General features: G+C 49.1%; 1 protein-coding gene across 1 annotated transcript in view; it reads right to left on the bottom strand.

The window, feature by feature from the left end:
• ZFAT (zinc finger and AT-hook domain containing) overlaps window positions 1-26,779 on the bottom strand; it is a 158,285-nt gene that overhangs the window by 113,287 nt on the left and 18,219 nt on the right. The window contains exon 3 of the mRNA XM_055545717.1: window positions 2,982-3,218. Within this exon, the coding sequence (XP_055401692.1) occupies window positions 2,982-3,218 (237 nt within the window). The remainder of the gene's footprint in view (window positions 1-2,981; window positions 3,219-26,779) is intronic.

Genomic DNA, 26,779 nt, shown 5'->3' with positions numbered 1-26,779 from the left:
TACACAGAATGTAGGTCTCTCTTCACTCTTATATACAGTGTAATAGAAATTATACCTAGGCAGTGAAATTGTGCACTATTTTTACTTTCTTCTAGTATTTTTTATATCATTACAGGTATTAAAAAAGGAAAACAAATGATAACACCCAATTGGTACTTTTGGACACTTGGAACCTCAACTAGCCTGTGCTTTCTAGGAGGGAAACTGGCAAAATGTAATACACTTTCTGGCCCAGTAGTTCTACTTTCAGGAATTTACCCTATAAAAATAACATACACATATATACACATATACAAATGCACACATGTACATAAGGGAATATTTATTCAAGTAATATTTATAACAGCAAAAAAAAAAAACAAGGGAACAACCTAACTTTCATTAGAGGCACCACGGTCGGCACAAACAACGGGAAACTTACCATATCGCATGGAAAAATGATGCCACAGAGCTCCAGGAAAGACACTCTCTGCAAAACCTGTGAACACCCAGGTGAAGAGCCTGCACTCTGCTGTGTGGGGGAGACACCAGAGTGGGTCTCAGGAAGAAACCCCGGGGAAGCACAGCCTGGGGGCAGGGGGGAGGGGAACCCCGTGGACAGGACTGAGCCTCTCAGTTACTCCTAGGCCTGGGAGGAGGCAGCCGGAATGTCCGGCATCGCCAAAGAGGGAAATTCCCCGATCTCTAACCACGGCCGTGCAGAAAGCCCAGGGGTCTCCCAGAGGGGGCTGACAGACAAGCCAGCCACAGGGAGGCACTGAATCAGAACAGATTCTCAACAGGGGCTAGAGCTGGCCCCTCTGACTACGCCGTGACGACCACTAAGGGTCAGTGCAGGAAACGTGGGGGCGGGGTGCATGTATGTGAGCGTGAGACACACTCAGAGGGCCACGGGGGGCAGCTCGGTGAGGTGACAGGCCAGGAAGCTCCTCCACAACCACGTCCAGTAGGAACAAGTGCGCTGGGGACCGGCGCCTCAGGTACAGTGCTGTGAGCTCCTGCCCCTCTCTCCCCAGGCCATCCCACTGCTGATTTCTGTGTGTCTGCCAAAGCACCTGAGGCTCTGAAGCAAGACACTGCTTCCCCCAAAACCACAGGGCTCCCCGCCTCCACTTCCCACACGGCAGGCACTCATACTCTGTCTTAGGACAGCTGCCACCCCGCTCGCTGCCTCATCTCGCCTGAATCCTTGTCTGTTATTTGCAACAGCCCCTGCAGCCTAGTAAGAGTTCATGTGGTCACCCTGAGAGCAGTTCTTTAAAGGAAAGAGCACTTTATGGGTTCTACAACTGGCACAGGTGTTGGCAATGAGTCTTGGCCACCAACTCGATGTCCGACGAATCTTAGGTGGTGCGTGCGAGCATGCTAAGTCGCTTCAGTCGTTTCCGACTCTCTGCGACCCCATGGACTGTAGCCCGCCAGGCTCCTCTATCCACAGGATTCTCCAGGCAAGAATACTGGAGTGGGTTGCCATGCCTTCCTCCAGGAGATCCTCCTGACCCAGGGATCAAACCCAAGTCTCCTGCCTTGGCAGACTTCTTTACCCCTAGCGCCACCTGGGGGGCCCATTAGGTGGTGCATTCCCTCAATAATGTGCTCAGTTCAGTTCAGTTCAGTCGCTCACTCTTTGCAACCCCATGGACTGCAGCACACCAGGCCTCCCTGTCCATCACCAACTCCCGGAGCTTGCTCAAACTCATGTCCATCGAGTTGGTGATGTCATCCAACTATCTCATCCTCTGTTGTCCCCTTCTCCTCATGCCTTCAATCTTTCCCAGCATTAACGTGCTAGGATTTTATAAACCAAGGGCCTTGCTTCACTGTTGGGAGGTGTTTCTAGGACTGAAGAACTGGGGTTCAGAGTCAGACAGTCTGAGTTCAAAGGCCAGGAGGATCCCTTTCTAATTAAAAGACCCTGGATAAACTGCTTCCCTTCTTAGTGTCTAAATGCTCTTGCCTGTGACACAGGAAGGGCAGCAGCAGCACCGCGTCCACAGGGCTGTGAAGGACAGTGACAGCCAACACGTGCGGGGAGCTTTGCAACGGCAGGTGCGCTTGTAAGCACTGCAGAAAGTCCTGTCTCACTGAATCCTCCAAGCAACCAAATTAGCTAGTGTTGTTTTTATTCCCATTTTACAGAGAAGGAAAATAAAGCAGAATAAAGTTACTAAGTACTGGAGCTGCGATTCAAATCCAGGCAGCCAAAGCCCAAAGCCCACATCCTGAACCAGAGCCCAGGTGACGTGCGCATGTGCTCAGTCACTCAGGAGAGTCCTACTCTTTGTGACTCCATGGACAGTAGCCTGCCAGGCTCCTCTGTCCATGAGATTCTCCAGGCAAGAATACTGCAGTGGGTTGCCATTTCCTACTCTAGGGGTAAAGTACTTAGCCTGGCACAAAACAGTAAGAACTTTCTACATTCTTAGACATATTCTGAAAACTTCGAAACTGGTTGCAAGAATCAAACGAGGACAACAGCCCACGGCAGAGGCCCTTGCTGTTTCACTCCTCCTAGACAGGTGTCTGGGAGACTTTCCCACTCATGCACACACTCTCTTCAGCCTCTCTTAGAAGCTGCTTCAGAGCCGAAGCCTTGCCAAGCTCTTACCTGAAGGCAGCACCTGGTATCCTGTATGTTCTTCAAGAGCGCCGGCCATAGTTGAGGCCGTCAAGGTCACTCAAAGGGGCTCAAGCATCCTAACCTCGGCCTTTCTGCTCACTGGGCCCGACAACATGGCTCCGGAACAAGAGAAGCCCCCCCACCGCAATGAGAAGCACCCCCTGTACCCCAACTAGAGAGTGGCCCCTGCTCTCCACAGCTAGAGAAAAGCCCACGCAGCAATGCAGACCCAGCACGGCCATAAATAAAGGATTAAATAAAATTATTTTTAAAATCTTAAAAAAAAAAGTTCAAATGAGACAGCTGGTTTAAAAAGAGGGGGTGCGAGCCGTGGGCGCCCCCTGCCGGGGTGCACTCTTACCTGCGTCCCCCTCCGCCTCGCCCAGGTTCAGCACGATGATGCAGATGTGCTTACGGAGCTGGCGCGGGTTGGAGAACTTGCGGCAGCACTTGCTGCACTCCAGGCTGCTCCCTTCCTCGGGGGCCCGCACGCCGTCCGCGCCTGGCAGGGCGCTGCGCTCCGCCAGCTCCTCCTCGGGGCTGGGCTTCTTCGTGGACCCCTTGGGCCTGCCTCTCTTCCTCTTCATGACTGAAAACTCTGCGGAGGAAACCAGAGGGCACCGTGGGGTCACAGAAGGCGACAGGGTAGGCCATGCACTCGGTTTCCAAGCGTGGAAATACGTCTGTTTCCACGGGGAGCTCACATGGTACAGAATCCACCTGCAGTGCAGGAGGCCTAGGTTCCACCCCCACGTGGGAAAATCCCCTGGAGAAGGGGATGGCTACCCACCACCCCAGCATTCTTGCCTGGAGAATTCCATGGACGGGGATGCCTGGCCCAGCTACAGTCCATGGGGTCGCCAAGAGTCGGACAGGACTGAGCAACTAACACTTTTGCTTCCCACATTTTATTTAAAAAAGGAAAGCTTGAAGCAGTTCCAGAAATGAGCAGCTGCAGACAATCACTTAGTGCTAACATCTCTGCACCTCTGTGCTATTACACAGTCAATTCTGTAATCATGTGATTTACGAATATTAATTTATCAGAACCTGTGCACTGTGCCTCTTCCATAAAGTGGGGAAGGTTTTAAGCTGTGACTGTCAGCTCCAGTTCACAAACCAGGCTCCTTAGAAACCACCATTTCCACTGAAAACTAGTTCTCAGAAACTTGCTAAGGACTGTCTCTGCAAAGGGTTCTCAAAGGCTGCTTAGCTTTTCATGCTCTTAATGAGTTATACAACTATTCCAACTATTTAAGCCATCATGATTATTAGGTCCAAATTGTTCTGATGGAAAAGAGACAAAAATAATTGCAATCTAAAGCCAAAGATTATAGGGCTAGAGACAATATTTTTCAAGTTTCCTGGAGGCCAGAGGATTTAAATGTCATCATCAGAGCTGCTTTGGAGCAAGTTTCAAATCATTTTTCACCTCTTATCTCTTCTTAATTAGCATTCATTTTTAAGGCATTCATCTCCAAAGGAAGGTGGGAATTAAGACGGGTGAGTGGGCTGAGGGGGCCTCCTGCCGTTGTAGGCAGGTGGAGTGCTGTCTTAGGTGATGCAATTTGAGGGGTGCCCTGGCCGACACAGCCTGACTGCCCTGCCATCGCTGGAGAGCCATCTGTCTGGCTAAGGCATGGCATATCAGCAGCCAGCCATCTTTGCATCTGAACATCAGGGCAGAGGAAGGGTCCTAGGTTCTAACACCATCTTGGGGGAATGGTCATCTATGCAATTATGATGTGTTCGGGGTCCCTCCTGCTCTCCCTGTGGTTGTGCCCAAGAAAGCATCACCCACAGTGCCCCCTGCTGTCACTGTGAGGACCCTTTAAGGGGGTCACCTGGGCTCCCAAATCAGACAGAGAAGCCACAGGGGCAGGAGAGGAGGGCAGGAAGGCTCTGCAGGGGAAGTGCAGAGAGACAATGTGGGCTCTGATGGAGGCGCCTGCTCGGACGTGGGGTCCCCAGGAACTCAAGAGAGGGGGACTGAGACAGGGGAGCTCTTGCAGGAGCAGGGTTTCCACTGAGCTGCAGGGCCAAGGCAGGTGCTCCTTGACCTAGAGCTCCAAGCCAGAGCCTTCTATGGCCGGGGCAGCCAACTGATTCACCATCACTGCTTGCCTCCATCTCGCTGGGCTTGTTGGGGAACAGGCTCCCCTGTCGGCCCCGAGATCTTAGCAGGAGAATGACAGCTGTGGGGACAGGAGGCCCAGCCACTGTGTACGGGAGGCTGGGGAGGGAGGTGAAGAGAGAAACGTGCAAAGTAAGGACAAACCGCTCACCTCAGAGCCATTAAAACTCTCCTCCTGATTATTCTTTACAACAGCAGCTTACTGGAGCAGCAGTTAATAGCTGGAGGAGCAGAATGAGCGGAGAGGCTGTAAACCGCCCACCGCATGTCACATCCGCCAAGCTCGGGACATGTGTCACAGGACAGTTTACTGCCCTGCGGACAGAGGTCCTCCTCTGACGTGTCCTGAGGATGCAGCTGTGCAGTGGAGAGGGGGCTTCATCCGTGCAGAGGTCCGGCCTCTGCCCTTGGCCACATGGGTGGCCCCTAGGCCCCGGGAAGGCCCAGGCTGACCGCAGTGCCCGTGTACCCGGGGGCTTGGCCGCGGGACTGTCTACACGGGGGTTTGTTTTTGGGGCTCTGTGACAGGTGAGGTCAGGTCTGACCTCTGAACACAGTCTGACCTCCTGGGGGAGCTGGAGACTGGGGGCCAGTCACGCAGGTGGGCATCGTCAAACTCCATAAAAACTCTGGACACCAAGGACTTGGGTGAGTGTCCCTGGCTGGAAACACTCCTAAGTCCTGTTGTATAACGTAGCTGCAAGAAGACAGCGGTGTCCAGGACACCATGGGGGATGGAGGAGGACCGAAGGCCCCGTGTCTGGAACCCCCAGGCCCCCAACCGCACGCTGGCATCACCGCCTTTGGCCTGTTCTGACCTGCACCCTTTTTGTTTAGAACTGCCTTCCGAGTACAGAGCTTTCCTGAGTTCTGTGAGTCATTCAGACTAGTGAACCTGAGGGAGTCCTTTGGGTCCCCCAAATTTGCACCTAACTGAAAAAGTGTGGGAGGCCCTGGGAACCCCAGATTTGCAAGGTGCCTGCAACCCTGTTTCCTGGTTGTGCTGGGTCTTCATTGCTGCAGTTTTCTCTGGTTGAGGCCAGCGTTGGGCCGCACAGGCCTCTCGTGGCGGTGGCTTCTCTTGTTGCAGAGCACAGGCTCTAGGCGCGCTGGCTTCAGGAGCTGCAGCTCACACCTCTAGAGCTCGGGCTCAGGGCTCGTGGCTCACGGGCTTTACTTGTTCCATGCCATGTGGGATCTTCCCAGACCAGGGATCGAACCTGTGTCCCCTGCAATGGCAGACGGATTCCTATCCACTGTACCACCGGCATCAGCAATCCTGAGCAGATGTAGAAGCCTTGTGGGAGCCGTGCCCTCCATCTCAGCTTCAGGTTCAGCACTCATCGCTGCAGGGTACCCAGAGTCCGCCCCATGGGGATATGCAGAGCACGTTGCAGCCGCACCACCCATGGGTGCCACCCCCTCCCAGTGCAGTGGTACCGCAGCCCAGCCGACCAGACCCAAGAGTGGTCTGCATCCCCCAGCACTGACCCGGTGTCCCACCCAGCAGGCGCCCTGCAAATCTTGGTGAATGAACTCAACTAGCAGGGTGCAATCTGCTGTCAAGGAGTAAACATAAAATCAACCCCGAAAGCTTTGGGAAACCTCTGACATGATGGTGACGAAGTGAATCTTACATCTGACCACATCCATAATTCAGATCCTCAAGACCAATTAGCAGCTAAAAATGAAATTTTCATAAGTGAACCTGGAAGATTTAAGCACCAAAAACGAGCTGCTGCCATCAGCTACCCACGTGGTACAAATTCTCCAGCGGAGAATCCTGGAACTGGGCAAGGAAGAGCCTGGCACCTCTACCGGCACACGCTGTGACGGCATCTCAACGGACGAAGCGTCAGCTCCTCGTCCTCCTCCCTGAAGCCCTGTACTCAGGTGCCACCGAACTCTGTGGACTTTGTCCTAAAGATGTCTGCCCAGTAAACCCCCTCTCGGTGCACCCAGACCCCCGCCCACCATCTCAGCCGCCCGCCTTCCGCGCTGATCTCTCTTGGCCTCCATCCCTTGTCTCACTGCCGCCCCCTTGCGCTAGAACTTCCCATGGTCCTCGAGCAGTTTGCCCCATGACTCTCAGACCTGGCTTTTCAGGCCCCTCAGCACATAGTTCAACCCTGCACGTGCACACAAATGCGTGTGCAAACACACACACACATACACAGCTTTGTGCTTGCTCCCTCTCTCCCCCCACCACCCACTCACTCGGGGCAACGTCCAAGGCCTCCCTAAATATGTGGGGATGACACCTGTCTCTTTTTACTTACCTGTACTGCTCCCCCTCTTGCATCCCGATCAGAATCCAAATCCTGTTGCAAACCCTAACACTTCAGGCCCCGTTCAAATCCCAGTACGTCCTCTGTGAGATGGTTCATCCCCCAGTTGCCGTGTGAGGCACACCCATGTACAAACTCTCCCACACCGTTTCCTGGCTGTGCTTCCCTTCCCCACCATCGATCACACACCCTGAGGTGTGAGCTGCCTTTCAGCTTCAAGTCCCACAGGATCTGGGGCAGTGCTGGAGGCACAGTGCACACTCCATACAAGAAATGCACGTTGTCAAAACGATGGTTTTCCCAGTAGTCATGTACGGATGTGAGCGTGGGACCATAAAGAAGGCTGAGCACCGAAGAATTGATGCTTTTGAACTGCGGTGTTGGAGAAGACTCTTGAGAGTCCCTTGGATGAGAGTCCCACTCTAAAGGAAATCAACCCTGAATATTCACTGGAAGGACTGATGCTGAAGTTGAAGCTCCAATACTTTGCCCACCTGATGTGAAGAACTGACTCACTGGAAAAGACCCTGATGCTGGGAAAGACTGAAGGCAGGAGGAGAAGGGGAAGGCAGAGTATGAGATGGTTAGGGACCACAATCAACTCAATGGATGTGAGTTTCAGCAAACTCCAGGAGATAGTGAGGACAGGTGTCAGGGAGCATTTAACAGGAGGATTCCTGCGTGCTGTTTTCTCTCTCTCAAGGATTCTCTGTTCCTTATCAGTTCCTATTCCGAGAACAAGTAGAGCTGCACACAGTTCTCAGGACTGAGGTCATAAGATGAGACATGCAGTGACTCTTTTCAGCGTCAGCGACCTTGTATGTATTAGACTATCCATATTGTGGCTATCAATAAAATTTCATCCTGTGTAATAGCTGAGTAATCATCTTACTAAAGATATATAAGTCTACACTTCTGCTAATAAAGCACCCTTGCTCTATCAGAGCTTGGGTCCCCATGTCTTTCTCTCTCTCTCTCACTTTCTTATCGTCAACTCCAGACCACCAGGTTCCAGTCCATTAAAGGACTGCAACAGACAGGGAAGCCTGGTGTGCTGCAGTCCATGGGGTTGAAAAGAGTTGGATACAACTGAGCTACTGAACAAAGTCATTTCCTAACAGGAAAGGAAGCAGTTAGAAAACAAGTCATTTCCTACGTCCCAACTTTCCACCAGAAAGGAAGAGGTGAGCCATGGTGCACCTCGAGTCCATCTCAGATCCAGTCTGGGGATAACTTCCTCACGGTCAGAAAATCACCCTTGCAGATCCAAGGCCCGAACTAGCAAGGGACAGAAAGAACCAGCTGGCATTGTTTAAATTTAATCAAAAGACAACGTGAGCACTATGAAAAAAAATCTCGACATTATCAAGAATCTAATAACATAAGCCCTTTATTTGTACATCACTCAAGTCTGTGAGGCACTTTCCCAGCTATTATCTCATTTTATCTTCATAAAAATCTTGAGATAGATGCAGCAAATGTAACTCCTCATGGGAGAAGAAATCAAGGACCCAAAGGTTTGAGGAACTTGGCATGGTTTCCAGAACTTGCCACTGAACTGGGCAAGGCTGGGACATGGGTTCCTTCTTCCCGGCCCAGGTTTTTCTGCTGAGCCACGTGGTCCTTGGGTCCATTCTGGATGCGGGAATGAAACCAAGACCCACACTGCTGAGAACAGTGGCCGGGAGTTAAGCCAACCTGGTTCAAATCCACCAGCCTCAGCTTCTCTCTCTTTTTAATAAAGACTGTATACCTTTTATTTTAATACTTGACTTTATTTTATTTATTTGGCTATGCCAGGTCTTAGCTGAAGCACGTGGAATCTTTAGTTGCGGCATGCGGAATCTAGTTCCCTGACCAGGGATTGAACCCAAGGCCCCCTGCATTGGGAGTGTGGAGTCTTAGCCACCAGACCACCAGGGAAGAAACTGACCCCCCAGACTCAGTGCCTAACACAAAAAATAAACATGAAACCGCTATTTTATAAAAAGTCACTATTAAATAAAAAGCAGCCCATTAAAATGCCAAGCATAGCACTTAAGAAGTGAAGGATAAACGGCAAGGGTTCCTTACTCTGGCTCCAGTCATGAATATGCTGACTTGGGCCATCTCTGAAGACACTATTACCCTCCCAGCCTGTCCACTGTGAGATCATGCGATTTCTCGACGTACACATATTCTTGTTCATTAAGGCACTTTCTCCTCAATTTCTTCATTTTAAAACATCTCACACACTGAAAAGGACAGTACAGAACTAGGGAGTACAAATTCCGCTCTGCCTAAAAACAAGGATAAAGCCAGCCCTCCAGCTCCTGCTCTGCAGCTCCATCTATAGTCACACCAGTTCAAGAATTTAGGAAAATTGTGGAGCATTAACTCTGCCACGCCTGACAGTCAGCCTCTCTGACGCGTAGTCCCAAGGAGCCCAGGCAGCAGCAAAGAGACAGTGAACGGTGCCAGTGCCCAGGGATACAGCAGAGGCAGTTATGGGACAGATCAAGAAATGGGGGGGGGGGGAGGAAGAGAGGAAAGTGAGACGAGGTCCTGTTAAACATCCGAAAGGGGGAGCGACGGAAGAACCAGAACCCGGCTCTCAGGAGACCCACGCAAATCCCTCCCAGGGTAAGCCCAGCGTCCCCACCTCCACCAGGATGAACAAGCATGCACACACACACTCACCCATCTCACAACACTCGCATCAGACCTGTACTCACCCATCACACACACTCACCCGTCACACACACACTCCCATCAGACCTGCTCCCACCCATCACATACACACTCACCCATCACACACACTCACCCATCTCACACACTCACATACACACACTCTCATCACACACACTCACCCATTACACACACACTCCCATCAGACCTGCTCCCACCCATCACATACACACTCACCCATCACACACACTCACCCATCTCACACACTCACATACACACACTCTCATCACACACACTCACTCATAACACACACACTCCCATCAGACCTGTACTCACCCATCACACACACACTCCCATCAGACCTGCTCCAATCCATCACATACACACTGACCCATCACACACACACTGACCCATCACACACACTCACCCATCTCACAACACTCACCCATCTCACAACACTCACATCAGACCTGTACTCACCCATCACACACACTCACCCATCATACACACACTCCCATCAGACCTGCTCCCACCATCACATACACACTCACCCATCACACACACTCACCCATCTCACAACACTCACCCATCTCACAACACTCACATCAGACCTGTACTCACCCATCACACACACTCACCCATCATACACACACTCCCATCAGACCTGTACTCACCCATCACACACACACACTCCCATCACACACACACTCCCATCAGACCTGCTCCCACCCATCACATACACACTGACCCATCACACACACTCACCCACCTCTCTCACACACACACACTCATTACACACACACTCCCATCAGACTTGCACCTACCCATCACATACACACTCACCCATCTCACACACACACACACTCATCACATACACTCACCCATTACACACACTCCCATCAGACCTGCACCCACCCATCACATACACACTCACCCATCACACACACTCATTCATCTCACAACACTCCCATTAGATCTGTACTCACCCATCACACACACAGACTCCCATCACACACACACTCCCATCAGACCTGCTCCCACCCATCACATACACACTCACCCATCACACACACTCACCCATCTCACACACACACATACTCACCCATTACACACACACTCCCATCAGACCTGCACCTACCCATCACATACACACTGACCCATCACACACACTCCCCCATCTCACACACACTCATCACACACACTCATTACACACACACTCCCTTCAGACCTGCACCCACCCATCACATACACACTCACCCATCACACACACTCACCCATCTCACAGCACTCCCATAGGCCTGTACTCACCCATCACACACACTCACCCATCACACACACCCATCTCACACACACACACACACACACACAAATTCACACACACCTACCCATCACACATACACTCTCATCAGACCCACATTCACACACTTCAATCAGACCCACACTCACCTATCACACACACCCATCCATCATATACATACACCTCATCACACACACTCACCCATGACACACACACACTCCCATCAGACCCACACTCACCCATCACATACACACATACTCATCACATACACATGCAGCCCATCACACACATAGTCAACCATCACACATACACACTCAACCCATCACACACACACCCATCAGACACACACTCACCCATCAGACACACACTCACCCATCACGCACACACACACTCACCCATCACACACACACTCACCGCCACACACACTCACAGATACAACCACACATTCACACGCACACATTCTTTTATATACTCATACAAACACAGAAGAGGAAGAATAAACTTGGTCCATTAGGGAATTTTTTTCTTGGAGCAGAGCCAGAGATTTTATTAGGAAGAAGGGAGAAAAAAATGAAAAGTTCTTTTGCAGACCACTTCCAACATGAGCAAAAGAGATTAAAAGGCTATAAAATAAACCAGAGGACTTAGGAAGCTTCATGTTATAAAGGGAGGCCAAAATAATAAATCAATTACTACACAGTTAGAGGTTTAATTAAAGCGTTTCCAGCATCTTTCAACTTAAAATGAATTGTGAAGGTTAAACCTGAATGAAAATCATTAGAGAGGAAACTGAGATTCTGGAAGTCTCAAATTTTATGGGCTTGGACAAAGAGGGAAGGAAAGACTCGGGGCTCTTAATGAAAGACTTTTGAAGAAATGTTCTCATATTAATAGTCTAAATCTAATTAGAATCTTAAGAAATACTTTTTTAAATTAAACAGGCAACTAACTTTTCAGTATATACTCTCTCTCTCTCATACACACACACACACAGAAAATGTATGCAAGAAAAATTTAAGTCAAAAGTAAATTAGTAAATGAAGGAAAATAACTTCTAAAAGAAGTTTAGTGGTAAGAACCTGATTATGCCCCGAGCGCCACAGGACCACCGCGGTCAGGCCTCTCAGGATGGCTGTTCCCCTGCTGCCTGTCCATCCCCTGCCCAACCAGGCTGCTGCGTCTACACCCTCCCAACAGGAGTGACCCTCGTTTGTATTGGGCTGGCCAAAAAGTTCATCCGGGCTTTTCCGTAACAGTGAACTTCTGGGCCAGCCCAGTACTTGCCCCAGGCCTCAGCTAATGATAGCTCATCCAAGGGGTGGTGACGGGCGCGCCTCTAACTGGTTTCCCTGGTAATTAATGAGCCCACTTGACACTGATTCCCCTGCTACTGACAACACCCCCTGCCCCTGGGGAGCACAGGCCGCCCCCATGCGCGGCCCGCCGTCCACTGCACGTGGTGGGGTGTTGCTCCAGGACTCGGCTTCCGTGTGTGAGCCCCCCATCCGTTAAACCACCGATGTCTCTGTTGCTGACACCAGGCTCTTCCTTGGGTCTTGCGCTTGTGCTTGGGTCAAGCAGGTGCAGCCCAACAATCAGCAGAGTGGCCAGGAGACCGAGGAGACTCCTGTGAGCGCTAAGATGCCAAGATGTCAGGAAATACAGGATGGGATATGGAAAGTCTGGGGGCCTGTCCGTTAACATGGTGGGGGGTAGGGAGGGGGGGCACGGCACTCCGAAGTTACAGGGAAATCCCAGGAAGGTTGATCTTGCTGAATGGGGGCTGCCAAGTGCTCTGGAGAACAGTGGCCTCTTCACAGTTCTGCTATTGTATCACAGTGAGCCTTTTGTTGTTGGTTAAGCTATCAACAGCATTCTGGGCTTCCCAGGTGGCCCAGTGGTAAAGAATCTGCCTGCCAATGCAGGAGATGTGGGTTCTCTTCCTGATCCCTGGTCACAAAGGGGCTGATGTGACTGAGCACACAGCACCCAAGGCAGCTTTCTAGGAGGAAGTGGACTGAGCACACAGCACCCAAGGCAGCTTTCTAGGAGGGACTGGTATTGTGCCTTCGAAATGAAAATTATCTACCTGGACTCTCTGGAATGTTGGCCTTTTGTGATCTCTAAAAGTAAAGGAGAAAAAAAGAGCTTTTAGATAAACTCTAGCAATAACCATGTCTTGGGAATAAGAACTCTTGAGGATTTCATTCCCCCCTCAACCAGTTTGGAGAAGCCTATGTGGGCAACTGACCAGATTTATTTTGCAAATGGATTGGTTTTAATTGGCTGTGCTTGGTGGAGACGAGGATCATTTTAGACAGAACAGTGTTATATTTCAGTGGACACTGAATTCTAATTTTGCTAGCTAGGACTGTATTTGTGAAAGTTACTGCGTTAGCCGTGCTTTTGCCATGATGCTGTTTTGTTTAGTTGCTCAGTCATGTCCGACTCTTTGTGACCCCCTGGACTGTAGTCCCCCAGGCTCCTCTGTCCATGGGACTCCCCAGGCAGAAGTGCTGGAGTGGGCTGACATTTCCTACTCCAGGGGATCTTCCCGACCCAGGGATCGAAGCCACGTCTCCTGCATTGGCAGGCGGATTCTTTACCGCTGAGCCACCTGGGGACGGAGAGAAAATTATCTAGTGAAATTGTCACAGGGTATGACTGCTCATGACGTGTAACACTGCTGCTTCAAGTCTGCTGCTAAAGGCACACGCACAGTGACAGCTGGGTATAAGGGATACGACGTAGAGCCTATAAAGAAGTGTCTCCCCAATAACAAACCTCTGAGCCTGTTCGTGAGACCTGGTTAGCTTTTCCCCAGCATGAATGACCAGGTGAATATAAAGGAGGCCTAGACCCAGGAGACCCGATCTGAACCAGGGGTGGGAGCTAGCACCCCAGCATCACAGGACAAATATTTTTGATCATCAGTGCTTTCTACTGGAAGATCTACGATCAAAAGGGGAAACAATGGAAAATCTGCATGTACTGAGGCATGAGGAAGTCATTCTGGTGTATACACGGTTTATCTTTGCCTTCACGGACCAGTGCAGCCTGCTTTGTGGCCTTTCAGACACATACTGCACACTCACTTTGACCACTGAGGAAGGGAAATGCATTTGAAAGCCAAAATGAAGCAGCACAGTTCAGACATCCAAGGTAAAAATTGGTGGCCGTTGTATATGGGGTTTTAGACGTGTTCTTATATTACTGCAGGGTTTTCTGAACTATACTGCAATCTATGTGCTAAGTCGCTTCAGTCATATTCAACTCTTTGCAGCACTATGGACCATAACCCACCAGGCTCCTCTGTCCATGGGGTTCTCCAGTCAAGAATACTAGAGTGGGTAACCACTTCCCTCTCCAAGGGATCTTCCCAACCCAGGGATCAAACCTGCGTCTCTTAGGTCTCCTGTGTTGGCAGGTGGTATTGTCTCAGCTGGGGTCACTGCTTGTGTTGGCTTAATGGTCACGCTCTCCCCTGTGCTGTACTTATCAGGTGTCTTACATTTAGTCCCTCGTCTAAGAGAGGAAGTCTAAGGACAGAGCAGCAACCCACCTCCCTGTGAAATGAGTCTAACTGCTGCGTCTCCAGTGAGACACAACCATCCGCCTCCTCTGGGCTCCCATGAAAAGTCAACCAGCTACTGTGCCAACGTGGAGACTATGGCCATGGTGCGGAAAGTCCCTCCACCTTCCTGTCCCACGGGCCAGTACGTCAGAAGGACCCCATCGGTAAGGGTCACCATATGACTGACTGCCTATGAGTTCCCCGGGCTGGGCTGTCTAAAGTGAAATGGGATTAACTGTTTTCTCTTTGGAAAGACCTAAGGGGTCACCTCTAATGGCACCCAACACAACACGGGCTGGCAGCCTGTCTTCTGACTGCTGACTCCTGGCGAGGCCACCAGAATGCTTCCATTAAAACTGGGCCTCCCCTCCCCGAGGGGGTGGCTCTGGGTGTGTGAGACAACCAGGGGTGGCTGGACTTTCCCTATAACGGCCAAGGCGTGGCAGCCATTGACCTCGTAAGCACCGGGCTCCAGAATCTGCCCACACCGTGACAAAGGGCTGTCCTTAACATACTAGACGCCTTCCTCTCGACGCCCTGGCTGCTGCTGTCTGCACTAGGTTTGTGGTGTCCGGGTGCAGTGCCTCCAGCACACCTGACCCCGGGAATATCACAGAAGACGGACTGCCAGGACTGTGAGGGTCGCTCGGGGTGCGGAGCGAGGCAGTGCATGGCCAGGCCTCTCCCGGTGGCTGCTCCCTTGCTCTCTGTCCATCCCCTGCCTGACCCGGCGGCTTCATCTATGCCCTCCTGACATGAGTGACCCTCATCTATACCCACCCCAGCTAATGAGAGCTTTTTAGTGGAGCGGTGAGGGGCATGCCCCTCTACCAGTTTCCCCAGTAACTAATGAGTCCACCGACATCAACTGCCCTACTACTGGACATCTCCCTTCCCCTCAGAAGTGAAGACTGCCCCCAAGTCCTGCCCGCTGTCCGCCACACACAGGGACGTGTCGCTCCAGGGCCCTGCTTCAGACGTGTAAACCCCCATCCATTAAACCACCAATGCCTCTATTGCTGACTCTAGGCTCTTTCTTGGATCTGGAAGGTGGGCGAGTACAGGGCTTATAGGTTTGTGCAGTGCAACCCAGCAAACGTGCAAGCGTGCATACCCAGATCTCACTCTCCGACTTACTAGAGCAGCGGTTCCCAACCTTTTTGGCACAAGGGAGTGGTTTCGCGGAAGACAATTTTTCCATGAACCAGGGTCCAGAGGGGAGAGGGGGAATGGTTTGGGGATGATTCAAGCTCATTACATTTATCATGCACTTTATTTCTATTGCTATTACATCAGCGTCACCTCAGATCATCAGGCATCAGACTCTGAGGTTGGGGACCCTTGAACCAGATGACCTTGAGTATGCTGTTTTAACTCTTCTACTCTCTGAAACACATGTTCCTCAATTATAAAATCTGGGCACCAGCAAGGAAATAGAAGACATGACAATACTATAAACCAACAAAACCTAACACATACGTATACGACATGCCTACCCATCAAGAACAGGATACAAATTCTTCTCAAGTGCACAAGGAACATTCTCCAGGTTAGACCACAATGATTGGCCATAAGTCAATTCTCAATAAGTTTATAAGGACTGAAATTAGAAATACAGAAAAAGACTTCCCTGGTGGTCCAGTGGTTGGGAGTCTGCCTGCCAGTGCAGGAGACACAGGTTTGATCCCTGGTCCAGGAAGATTCTACATGTCGCAGGACAACTAAGCCCATGCACTGGAACCACTGAAGGCCATGCACCCTAGAGCCTGCGCTCTGCAATAAGAGAAGCCACCACACTGAGAAGCCCGAGTACCTCAGCTAGGGAGCAGCCCCTGCGTGCAGCAGTGAAGACCCAGGGCAGCCCTAAATAAATAAATAATTTTTTTTAAAAAAGAAAAAGAAATAAAGAGCAGAACGAAATTTGGGAAATTCAGAAGTAAATGGAAATTAAATGGCACTCCTAAATAAATAATGAGTCAAAAAAGAAATCATAAGGGAAATTAGAAAATTCATTGAGATGGAAAAGCAGAAAAACGCAACAGACCAAAACTAATGAGATGCAGCAAAAGCAGTGCTTAGAGGCCAATTTAAAGCTGTAAATGTTAAATAAAGAAGAAAGGAGATCAGTAGCCTACTCCGCCAACTGAAAAACTAGAAGCAAAGTAGATGCAACGCAAGTGGAGAACAGAAATTATAAAGACGGGAGTGAGACAATGAAATAGAATACAGAAATGAAACATACCCCAAAGACCTAAGTGCTCACTATCATTAATTATCAAGAAAATGCAAATCAGAACCACCACGTGATACTAGCCCAGACCCACAAGGATGGCTAGCATCAAACACAGGAAAACTAATGAGTGCTGGGGACACTGCGAAGAAATCGAACCCCTCGTATATTAACAGGAACAGACGTTAACAGGAATGGGTCCAGGGCTTCATCTGGTTGGAAAGCAGTTTTGCAGTCCTCTTCTCGAAAAGTGAAACACAGAACTAGCCTATGATCCAACAATTTCACTCTGAGGTACAGAGTTAATAAAAATCTGTATCTATACAAAGGCTTCTACACAAATACTTCTATGTCTATACAAATGCTCCTACAAAGTGTTTACAGAAGCATGACTCATGATAGTCAGAAAGAAGAAATAACCCAAGTGTTTGTCAACAAATCAATGAGCTGACAAAATGTGGCCAATCCATACAATGAAAGGTTATTCAGCCATTTAAAAAAAAAAAAAATGAAGTACTGATACAGACTACAACCTGGAAACATGCTCAATGAAAGAAGCCAGGCACAAATGACTACATATGATATGATTCCATTCATATAAAATTTACAAAAAAGGCAGACCCAAAGAGAAAAAAAAGTTCATTAATGGTTGCCAAAGTATAGAAGAAAGGAAAACTGAGAGTGATTTTTTTTTGTAATGTATATGCTTACTATTTTATATGTAAGCATATAAACTCTTTATTATATGTAAAATATATTTTAATAGTACCTTTACAGAGATGTAAAATTCATACCATAAAATTTGGTAGGTACCACCTACCATAAAATTCATCCTTAAATTTAAAAGTGTCCAATTCAGTGATTTTTATACATTTGCAGACTTGTCCAACTACCACCACCATCTGGTTTTAGAGTATTTTCATCATCCACCAAAGAAAACCCGTATTTACTAATGGTCATTCTCCACTGGCCCCTCCCCCGCCCCTGGTGGGGCTTCCTAGGTGGCTCCGTGGTACAGCATATACCCGTCAAAGCGGGAGATGTGGGTCTGATCTCTGGGTCAGGAAGATCCCCTGGAGAAGGAAATGGCAAACCATGGGAGCGACTTCTTAATGGGCACAGGGTTTCCTGGGTGGCTGTGATGGTTGCATTACAGTGTAAACATACTAATAACCACTGAATTATATACTTTAAAATGATGGATTTTATGTAAACCTTATCTGTGACCTTGTTTATAATGACACAAAGCTGGGGAGAAGATATATATCATCAGGAAAAAAAAAGGTTATGTAAATTAAGAATTACCCATAGAATGAAACACAGACAATAAAAAGAATTTGGAGACGTGTTGGTAGTGAAGTGGCAGGCTATTCATACGGTGCTGACAGTTCTGTTGCTAAATAACAAGACAACAGAGTTTATATGCTTACATATGCATATAGAAATGTCTAGGAACACACTTAATTGTTAGCAGTGATACTGAAACTGAGCAGGACCTGTGGGGCTTCTGGGCACACACGTCTTTCTGTCTTCCTCTCTTCTTCATTGTAGGAAACGGGCTTCGTTCCATGACCTTCCCTGAGTTCCATTAGGCAGGTTCAGACAGCTAGCTGCTGATCAGGGAAGGAAGGAGGTGCACAGACCAGGGAGGAACGAGCAAAAGAAACGATAGTGCCGCCTTCCTGCAGGGTCCTGGTTCCCCTTCAAGGGATGCACAGCGTCACAACAGCATCTCTGAGCTGTTGTGCAGACACTAACATTCCTACCAGGTGAGAGGAGCAAGGGCACGCTGCCCACAAGCACTGCGGACCCCAGGTGGGCTGGAGTCATAAGCGTGATGACATGGATGCCATCCACCAACCAATCAAAAGAACGTCCCCGAGCTGCTGACGTCCTTTTTGAACCACTGCTACAGAACTCAATACCCCTTTAAGGTCAAGACACTGAATGCTCAGTGCACTAGCCTGCTGTGTCCCCTTTGCCTGGCAATGCAATAAAGCTGTTCTTTCCTACTCCACCCAAAACTCTGTCCCTGAGACTTAGTTCAGTGTCGGGATTAAGAGGCTGGATTCAGTTTTAGTATTTCTAGGATCTCGGAGGGATGGTTAAGGAGATGTACCTTCTTCACTGTATATTGTTTTAACATTTTTCCAGCAAAGTGTTATTACTTTTTTAATTGAAAATAAAAGTATAACGGCGTGATTGCTTTGACAGCTTTACCCACACGGTGGGTGCAGGGCCCAGGAAAAGCCCCGGGGTGTGCCTGCAGGAGTGCAGGGCAGCTTTATGGGAATGGGTTCCTGTGCAGCTCTAAGGAGAAAGGTCTGGGGTCTAGAGAATCTGCGCGGCTCTTGGGGGCCTGAAGTACCAGAGGAGGAGGAGGAACGGGCCCCAACGCGGCCCTCACGCCACCCGCAACGCCGCAGAGAAGGTAAGGGGCCTCGTGCCGGTCAGAAGGGTTTCCAGGTCGGAGAGGTTTGGATGAAGGCTAGCTACTAGAGCTTCCTGAATGAGGGGTGACAGGCGCAATGGAACACACACTCCATGAGACAGAGGAGCAGCAAGGCTGTTGGGAGGAAAATAACCAACAACACAGGTGACTGTTTCTTTCCATCAGTGCCCTGTGTCAGGGCCTGAGCAGGACCCAGGACAGCCCAAAGCCCCTCTCCGATGCGCCCCGCAAGCACAGGACAGGAAAGACAGACTGAGGCGTGGGGGGGCCGGGGGGCCGTAGGAGCCCCGAGGAGGGCCTCCCACCCCACCTGGGCCAGAGCACGCATTCCCAGGAGGAGGGAGGCATTCAGGACGGCCGCCCGGCCCATAGGGATGCCTCTCACAAACATCGGTGAGGAGGGAAGGGGTAAAAGTCAGAACACGTGTTACCTTCCAACACTGACATGCATATATCCATGTGGATTCTGCTGCTGCTGCTAAGTTGCTTCAGTCGTGTCCGACTCTGTGCGACCCCATAGATGGCAGCCCACCAGGCTCCCCCGTCCCTGGGATTCTCCAGGCAAGAACACTGGAGTGGGTTGCCATTTCCTTCTCCAATGCATGAAAGTGAAAAGTGAAAGTGAAGTCCCTCAGTCGTCTCCGACTCTTAGCGACCCCATGGACTGCAACCCACCCGCTTTATTATGACTTATTCCTTTATTGTTTAGAAATGAAATGAAAAATTCAAATTAATATATCTCTTACTCACATTTCATTTCAGGAGGAGGAAAAACCTTTTAATGTGGATGCACAGCATGTGGGATCTTAGTTCCCTGACCAAAGACTGAACCCGGGTCCCCCGTGTTGGGAGCAAGGAATCTTAACCACTGGACGGCCAGGGAAGTCCCTAGGAGGAGGAGAACTCTTAATAAGCAAAGCTGAATAAAAATAGAATGAAGAGCTTTGTTAACAGCCTTTCTGAGTTCTTTGCATGTTAATCTGTATGACAACCATCTGCCACAGGAATTTTACAAAAAGAGATTATCTGTTTTTCTGAGTTTATAGATGTTGAGGCGGGGACACACACATTTGGAAGTCCTTGACTAAAGCCATGGTTCCATCTGCCTGTGAAGCTACACTCTTTGGGAAGCTGAGGCCCCTCAACCGCTCAGCAGGGAGGTGGCCGTGGGGAAGGCAGGGCTCCTGACGGGTCAGGATGAGGGAGCCTTGCTCACTCCCAGACCTGGGGGCACAGGGCGGGGGGCTGAGCTTTGAGCCATGATATCAAGCAAATTTTTCCCCCCACCCCCCAGATTTATTGAGGCATCACTGTCAAACAAAAACTGTATATATTTAGGTTGTACAGTGTGGGTTTTTAAGGTGTACAAGATGGTTTAATATTCGTATACACTGTGATGTGCTTACCACATCAAGCCCATGCACACAACTACCACCTTCCAGAGAACCGTTCTGTACGTGCGGGCGAGAACAGTTGAGATCTGCTCTCTCAGCAAACCTCAAGTGCACAATTCAGTGCTGTCAGCTAGACCCGCCGGGCAGGCTGTCAGATCCCTAGATCCAACAGGAAAGTTCATGCACTTTGACCAGCAGCCCCCCATCTCCCCCCATCTCCCCCACTCCCAGGCAACCACCACGCTGCTGCCTGGTCCACGGATGCGGCTGCTGTCGACTCCACGGATCAGTGAGGCCACACAGGAGCTGTCCGTGCCTGGCTTGTTTCACTTAGCACACCGTCCCCCACTTTCATCCACACAGCAAATGGCAAGGCGTCCTTTCCCATAGCTGCATAATCGTCCTGGCTGCGTGTGCCCGTGCACGCGTGCATCTTATTTTCTGCATCCAGTCATCTGCCGATGAACACTGAGGCTGTTTTCGTACCTCACCTACTATGAACACAGAGGTCTCTCCTTATCCACAGGGGACACTTTCCAAGATCCCCAGCGGGTGCCTGAAACCACAAACTGTGGTTTGAACCCTGTAAGCACCCTATAATGTGCTGAACCCTGTACGTACTATGTTTCTGCCTATACACACATATCAAACAAAAAGTTAAATTTACCAGACAGTGAGAGATTAATAACAACTAATAATAAAATTCCTTCCTGAGGCCCCCACCCACCAACATGACATCATCCTGAGGTCCCCACCCACTGACATGACATCATCTTGAGGGTGATGAGCAATTATAATAATATAATAAATGTAAATGTAGTCTCTCTCTCTCAAAACATCTTCAGTTCAGTTCAGTTCAGTTCAGTCGCTCAGTCATGTCCAACTCTTTGCGACCCCATGAATCACAGCATGCCAGGCCTCCCTGTCCATCATCAACTTCCAGAGTTCACTCAGACTCAAGTCCATCGAGTCAGTGATGCCATCCAGCCATCTCATCCTCTGTCGTCCCCTTCTCCTCCTGCCCCCAATCCCTCCCAGCATCAGAGTCTTTTCCAATGAGTCAACTCTTCGCATGAGGTGGCCAAAGTACTGGAGTTTCAGCTTTAGCATCATTCCTTCCAAAGAAATCCCAGGGCTGATCTACTTCAGAATGGACTGGTTGGATCTCCTTGCAGTCCAAGGCGCTCTTAAGAGTCTTCTCCAACACCACAGTTCAAAAGCATCAATTCTTCGGCGCTCAGCCTTCTTCACAGTCCGACTCTCACATCCATACATGACCACAGGAAAAACCATAGCCTTGACTAGATGGACCTTTGCTGGCAAAGTAATGTCTCTGCTTTTCAATATGCTATCTAGGTTGGTCATAACTTTCTTTCCAAGGAGTAAGCGTCTTTTAATTTCATGGCTGCAGTCACCATCTGCAGTGATTTTGGAGCCCAGAAAAATAAAGTCTGACACTGTTTCCACTGTTTCCCCATCTATTTCCCATGAAGTGGTGGGACCAGATGCCATGATCCTCGTTTTCTGAATGTTGAGCTTTAAGCCAACTTTTTCACTCTCCACTTTCACTTTCATCAAGAGGCTTTTGAGTTCCTCTTCACTTTCTGCCATAAGGGTGGTGTCATCTGCATATCTGAGGTTATTGATATTTCTCCCGGCAATCTTGATTCCAGCTTGTGCTTCTTCCAGTCCAGCATTTCTCATGATGTACTCTGCATATAAGTTAAATAAGCAGGGTGACCATATACAGCCTTGATGTACTCCTTTTCCTATTTGGAACCAGTCTGTTATTCCATGTCCAGTTCTAACTGTTGCTTCCTGACCTGCATACAGATTTCTCAAGAGGCAGGTCAGGTGGTCTGGTATTCCCATCTCTTTCAGAATGTTCCACAGTTTATTGTGATCCACACAGTCAAAGGCTTTGGCATAGTCAATAAAGCAGAAATAGATGTTTTTCTTCAACTCTATTGCTTTTTCCATGATCCAGCAGATGTTGGCAATTTGATCTCTGGTTCCTCTGCCTTTTCTAAAACCAGCTTGAACATCTGGAAGTTCACGGTTCACATATTGCTGAAGCATGGCTTGGAGAATTTTGAGCATGACTTTACTAGCATGTGAGATGAGTGCAATTGTGCGGTAGTTTGAGCATTCTTTGGCATTGCCTTTCTTTGGGATTGGAATGAAAACTGACCTTTTCCAGTTCTGTGGCCACTGCTGAGTTTTCCAAATTTGCTGGCATATTGAGTGCAGCACTTTCACAGCATCATCTTTCAGGATTTGAAATAGCTCAACTGGAATTCCATCACCTCCACTAGCTTTGTTCATAGTGATGCTTTCTAAGGCCCACTTGACTTCACATTCCAGGACGTCTGGCTCTAGATCAGTGATCACATCATCGTGATTATCTGGGTTGTGAAGATCTTTTTTGTACAGTTCTTCTGTGTATTCTTGCCATCTCTTCTTAATATCTTCTGCTTCTGTTAGGTCCATACCATTTCTGTCCTTTATCGAGCCCATCTTTGCATGAAATGTTCCCTTAGTATCTCTAATTTTCTTATAGAGATCTCTAGTCTTTCCCATTCTGTTGTTTTCCTCTATTTCTTTGCACTGATCGCTGAGGAAGGCTCTCTTTTCTCTTCTTGCTATTGTTTGGAACTCTGCATTCAGATGCTTATATCTTTCCTTTGCTCCTTTGCTTTTCACTTCTCTTCTTTTCACAGCTATTTGTAAGGCCTCCCCAGACAGCCATTTTGCTTTTTTGCATTTCTTTTCCATAGGGATGGTCTTGATCCCTGTCTCCTGTACAATGTCACAAACCTCATGCCATAGTTCTTCAGGCACTCTATCTATCAGATCTAGGCCCTTAAATCTATTTCTCACTTCCACTGTATAATCATAAGGGATTTGATTTAGGTCATACCTGAATGGTCTAGTGGTTTTCCCTACTTTCTTCAATTTAAGTCTGAATTTGGTAATAAGGAGTTCATGATCTGAGCCACAGTCAGCTCCCGGTCTTATTTTTGTTGACTGTACAGAGCTTCTCCATCTTTGGCTGCAAAGAATTTAATCAATCTGATTTGGGTGTTGACTATCTGGTGATGTCCATGTGTAGAGTCTTCTCTTGTGTTGTTGGAAGAGTTGCTATGACCAGTGCATTTTCTTGGCAAAACTCTATTAGTCTTTGCCCTGCTTCATTCCGTATTCCAAGGCCAAATTTGCCTGTTACTCCAGGTGTTTCTTGACTTCCTACTTTTGCATTCCAGTCCCCTATAATGAAAAGGACATCTTTTTTGGGTGTTAGTTCTAAAAGGTCTTGTAGGTCTTCATAGAACCGCTCAACTTCAGCTTCTTCAGCGTTACTGGTTGGGGCATAGACTTGGATTACTGTGATATTGAATGGTTTGCCTTGCAAACGAACAGAGATCATTCTGTTGTTTTTGAGACTGCATCCAAGTACTGCATTTCAGACTCTTTTGTTGACCATGATGGCTACTCCATTTCTTCTGAGGGATTCCTGCCCACAGTAGTAGATATAACGGTCATCTGAGTTAAATTCAGCCATTCCAGTCCATTTGAGTTCACTGATTCCTAGAATGTCAACATTCACTCTTGCCATCATCTTACTATGTTCACCCTTCCTTTTTTTTTCTTTTTGGCTACACCGCCTGGCTTGCAGGATACACGATCTTAGTTCCCCAGCCAGAGATTGAACCTGCGCCCCCAAAAGTGGAAGCATGGTGTCTTAACCACTGGACTGCCTTAGGAGTCCCACTTCACCCTTCTTCTTATGATGATGTGAGATGAGAAATGCCTAAGTGAATGGTGTAGGCACTGTGATGGAGTGTGAGGCTGCTATAACCTTCTGACCACATGTCAGAGGGACGGTCACCTGCTCCAAGTGATCCTGGGTGGATGTCAGGATCAGATGATGTCATGTCAGTAGGTGGGGCCTCATGATGATGCCGTATCAGTGGGTAGGGACCTCAGGATGACATCATTTTGGTGGGTGGGGACCTCAGGATGATGTCATGTTGGTGGGTGGGACCCTCAAATGATGTCATGTCAGTGGGTAGGGACCTTGTGATGATGTCATGTCAGTGGGTAGGGACCTCATGATGATGTCATGTCAGTGGGTGGGGACCTCAGGATGATGTCATGTCAGTGGGTGGGGACCTCAGGATGATGTCATGTCAGTGGGTGGGGACCTCAGGATGATGTCATGTCAGTGGGTGGGGACCTCAGGATGATGTCATGTCAGTGGGTGGGGAACTCAGGATGATGTCATGTTGGTGGGTGGGGGCCTCGGGAAGGAAAGAGCCCATCACGCTACTCAGAAGAGCATGCAATTTAAAACTGATGTGATTTTTATTTCTGGAATTTTCCCATTTACGATTTCTAGACTACGGTTGACCAAGCATAAGAGAAGGCATGGGAAGTGAAACCACAGATAAGCGGAGATTTAACACTGCAGTGGGCATGGGACGGGGGTATCTCTTTAGGATCCTGACTTCGTTTCCTTTGAACACAGGCCCAGCAGTGGGATCGCCGGATCACATGGTGGTGCTATTTTTAATTGTTTAAGGACCTGCCCTACTGCTTTCCACAATGACTGCGCCTATTCCCACTCCCACCAATAGGGCAGGAGGGGTCCCTGTTCTCCACACCCTCATCGACACTTGCTACCTCTTTTCATTTTCATGACAGCCATTCTCACAACTGGGAGGTGGGTGGCAGCTCACGGTGGTGTTGACTCGCATTTTCCCGGTGATTAGTGATGTTGAGCACTTTTTTACATACCCGATGGCCATTAGGTCTACTCAGGTTGTCTGCCCATCCTTTCATTAGGTCACGGGGCAGATGCTCAGTGTCTGCCACAGACCTTCCCCCACCCCCATGCTCTTCCTCCCCAAAGCAATCATGTGTAACCCGCCCCCTCACTCCAGCTTCCTCTGGCGGGTAGAGGTCAGCCCTGTCTCCTGGGTTGGCGGGAGGGGAGGAGGAACGCCCCGGACATACCACCCGGATCAGTGACGGCGACGCAGACACCTCCTGGCCCTCCTCACTTGCCATTAGGAGCTTCAGACGCTGGCTTCTCTCAGTTTCTCCTCATGCCACTAAGAGTTAAATAGAACTTCTCTTAACTTCCCAACAACTCAATCCTCTGTCAGGCAAGCTTCTCTGAGCACCCTGGGGATGGCCAGAGGGACTCGTTAACCAAAACACTTTGTGTCTAGAGTCTCTCCTTGTTAACGGTGTCAGACGGATGATCAATAAGCCAGCCTGTTCCGAGATGCCAGCCTGAATATTCCCAGGAAAGAGCAATTGGATTATTACTGTAACTAATGAATCCTGCGACGAGAAGTCTACTGCCACAGACTGAGCTTAGGCACAGGGGACTGGCCATCCTCTCTCATCACGGAAAAAGAGTTTTGTGGGGGCTTTTTCTGACTCTGGCCTGCAGCTGTTCCTCCCAGACTATACATTTTCTTTGTCTTCAGGGACCTAATTACAGCGCCTGGACGGTTCTTCCAACCCAGCCACCTGCTGCCTCTGACGCCGTTCAGTGGGAGGTGTCTGGACACTGCAAACCAGTGTATTTCACATCCGATATGGACTATGAACCTGAAGGATTCTGCGACGGGAATCCTTGCTCCAGGTACACACGGGCCATCCATATGTTTCTAAGATTATCTATACTTATTCACTCATGACGTATGTTATCGTAATGGCTTCCCTTTTGTCCTCCCTGTACCAGGCATCATCCGTGGTGCTATCACCCTATCTCTGACCTCATCCTCACAGCCCCCCCTTGCAATAGGCTGGTCTGTTTTCATTTTTCAGGTGAGCAGGGTGAGGCTCAGAGAAATCACCTGTTTCAGGTAATACAGGAGCCGGTGCTGGAACTGGGTTAAACCCACACTTCTCTGACAACAAGCTTGTGCTTTTTGCCCTGTTGGGATGGTGTTGACTCCTTTCATTCAGTCATTCATTCATCCCTCCATATACCGACCAGACTGACCATATACTGACTCCATATACAGACCTATAAAGACTGAGTACAGGGAATTCAGAGACACAATCCTATTTGAGAAGATCTACAAATGGAAATTATTGTGGCTTCTG

This window comes from Bubalus kerabau, chromosome 14 (genome assembly GCF_029407905.1).
Source record: "Bubalus kerabau isolate K-KA32 ecotype Philippines breed swamp buffalo chromosome 14, PCC_UOA_SB_1v2, whole genome shotgun sequence".
Classification (NCBI taxonomy): domain Eukaryota; kingdom Metazoa; phylum Chordata; class Mammalia; order Artiodactyla; family Bovidae; genus Bubalus; species Bubalus kerabau.
Note: the sequence above shows the minus strand (reverse complement) of the source record. Positions and strands in the feature narration are given on the sequence as shown.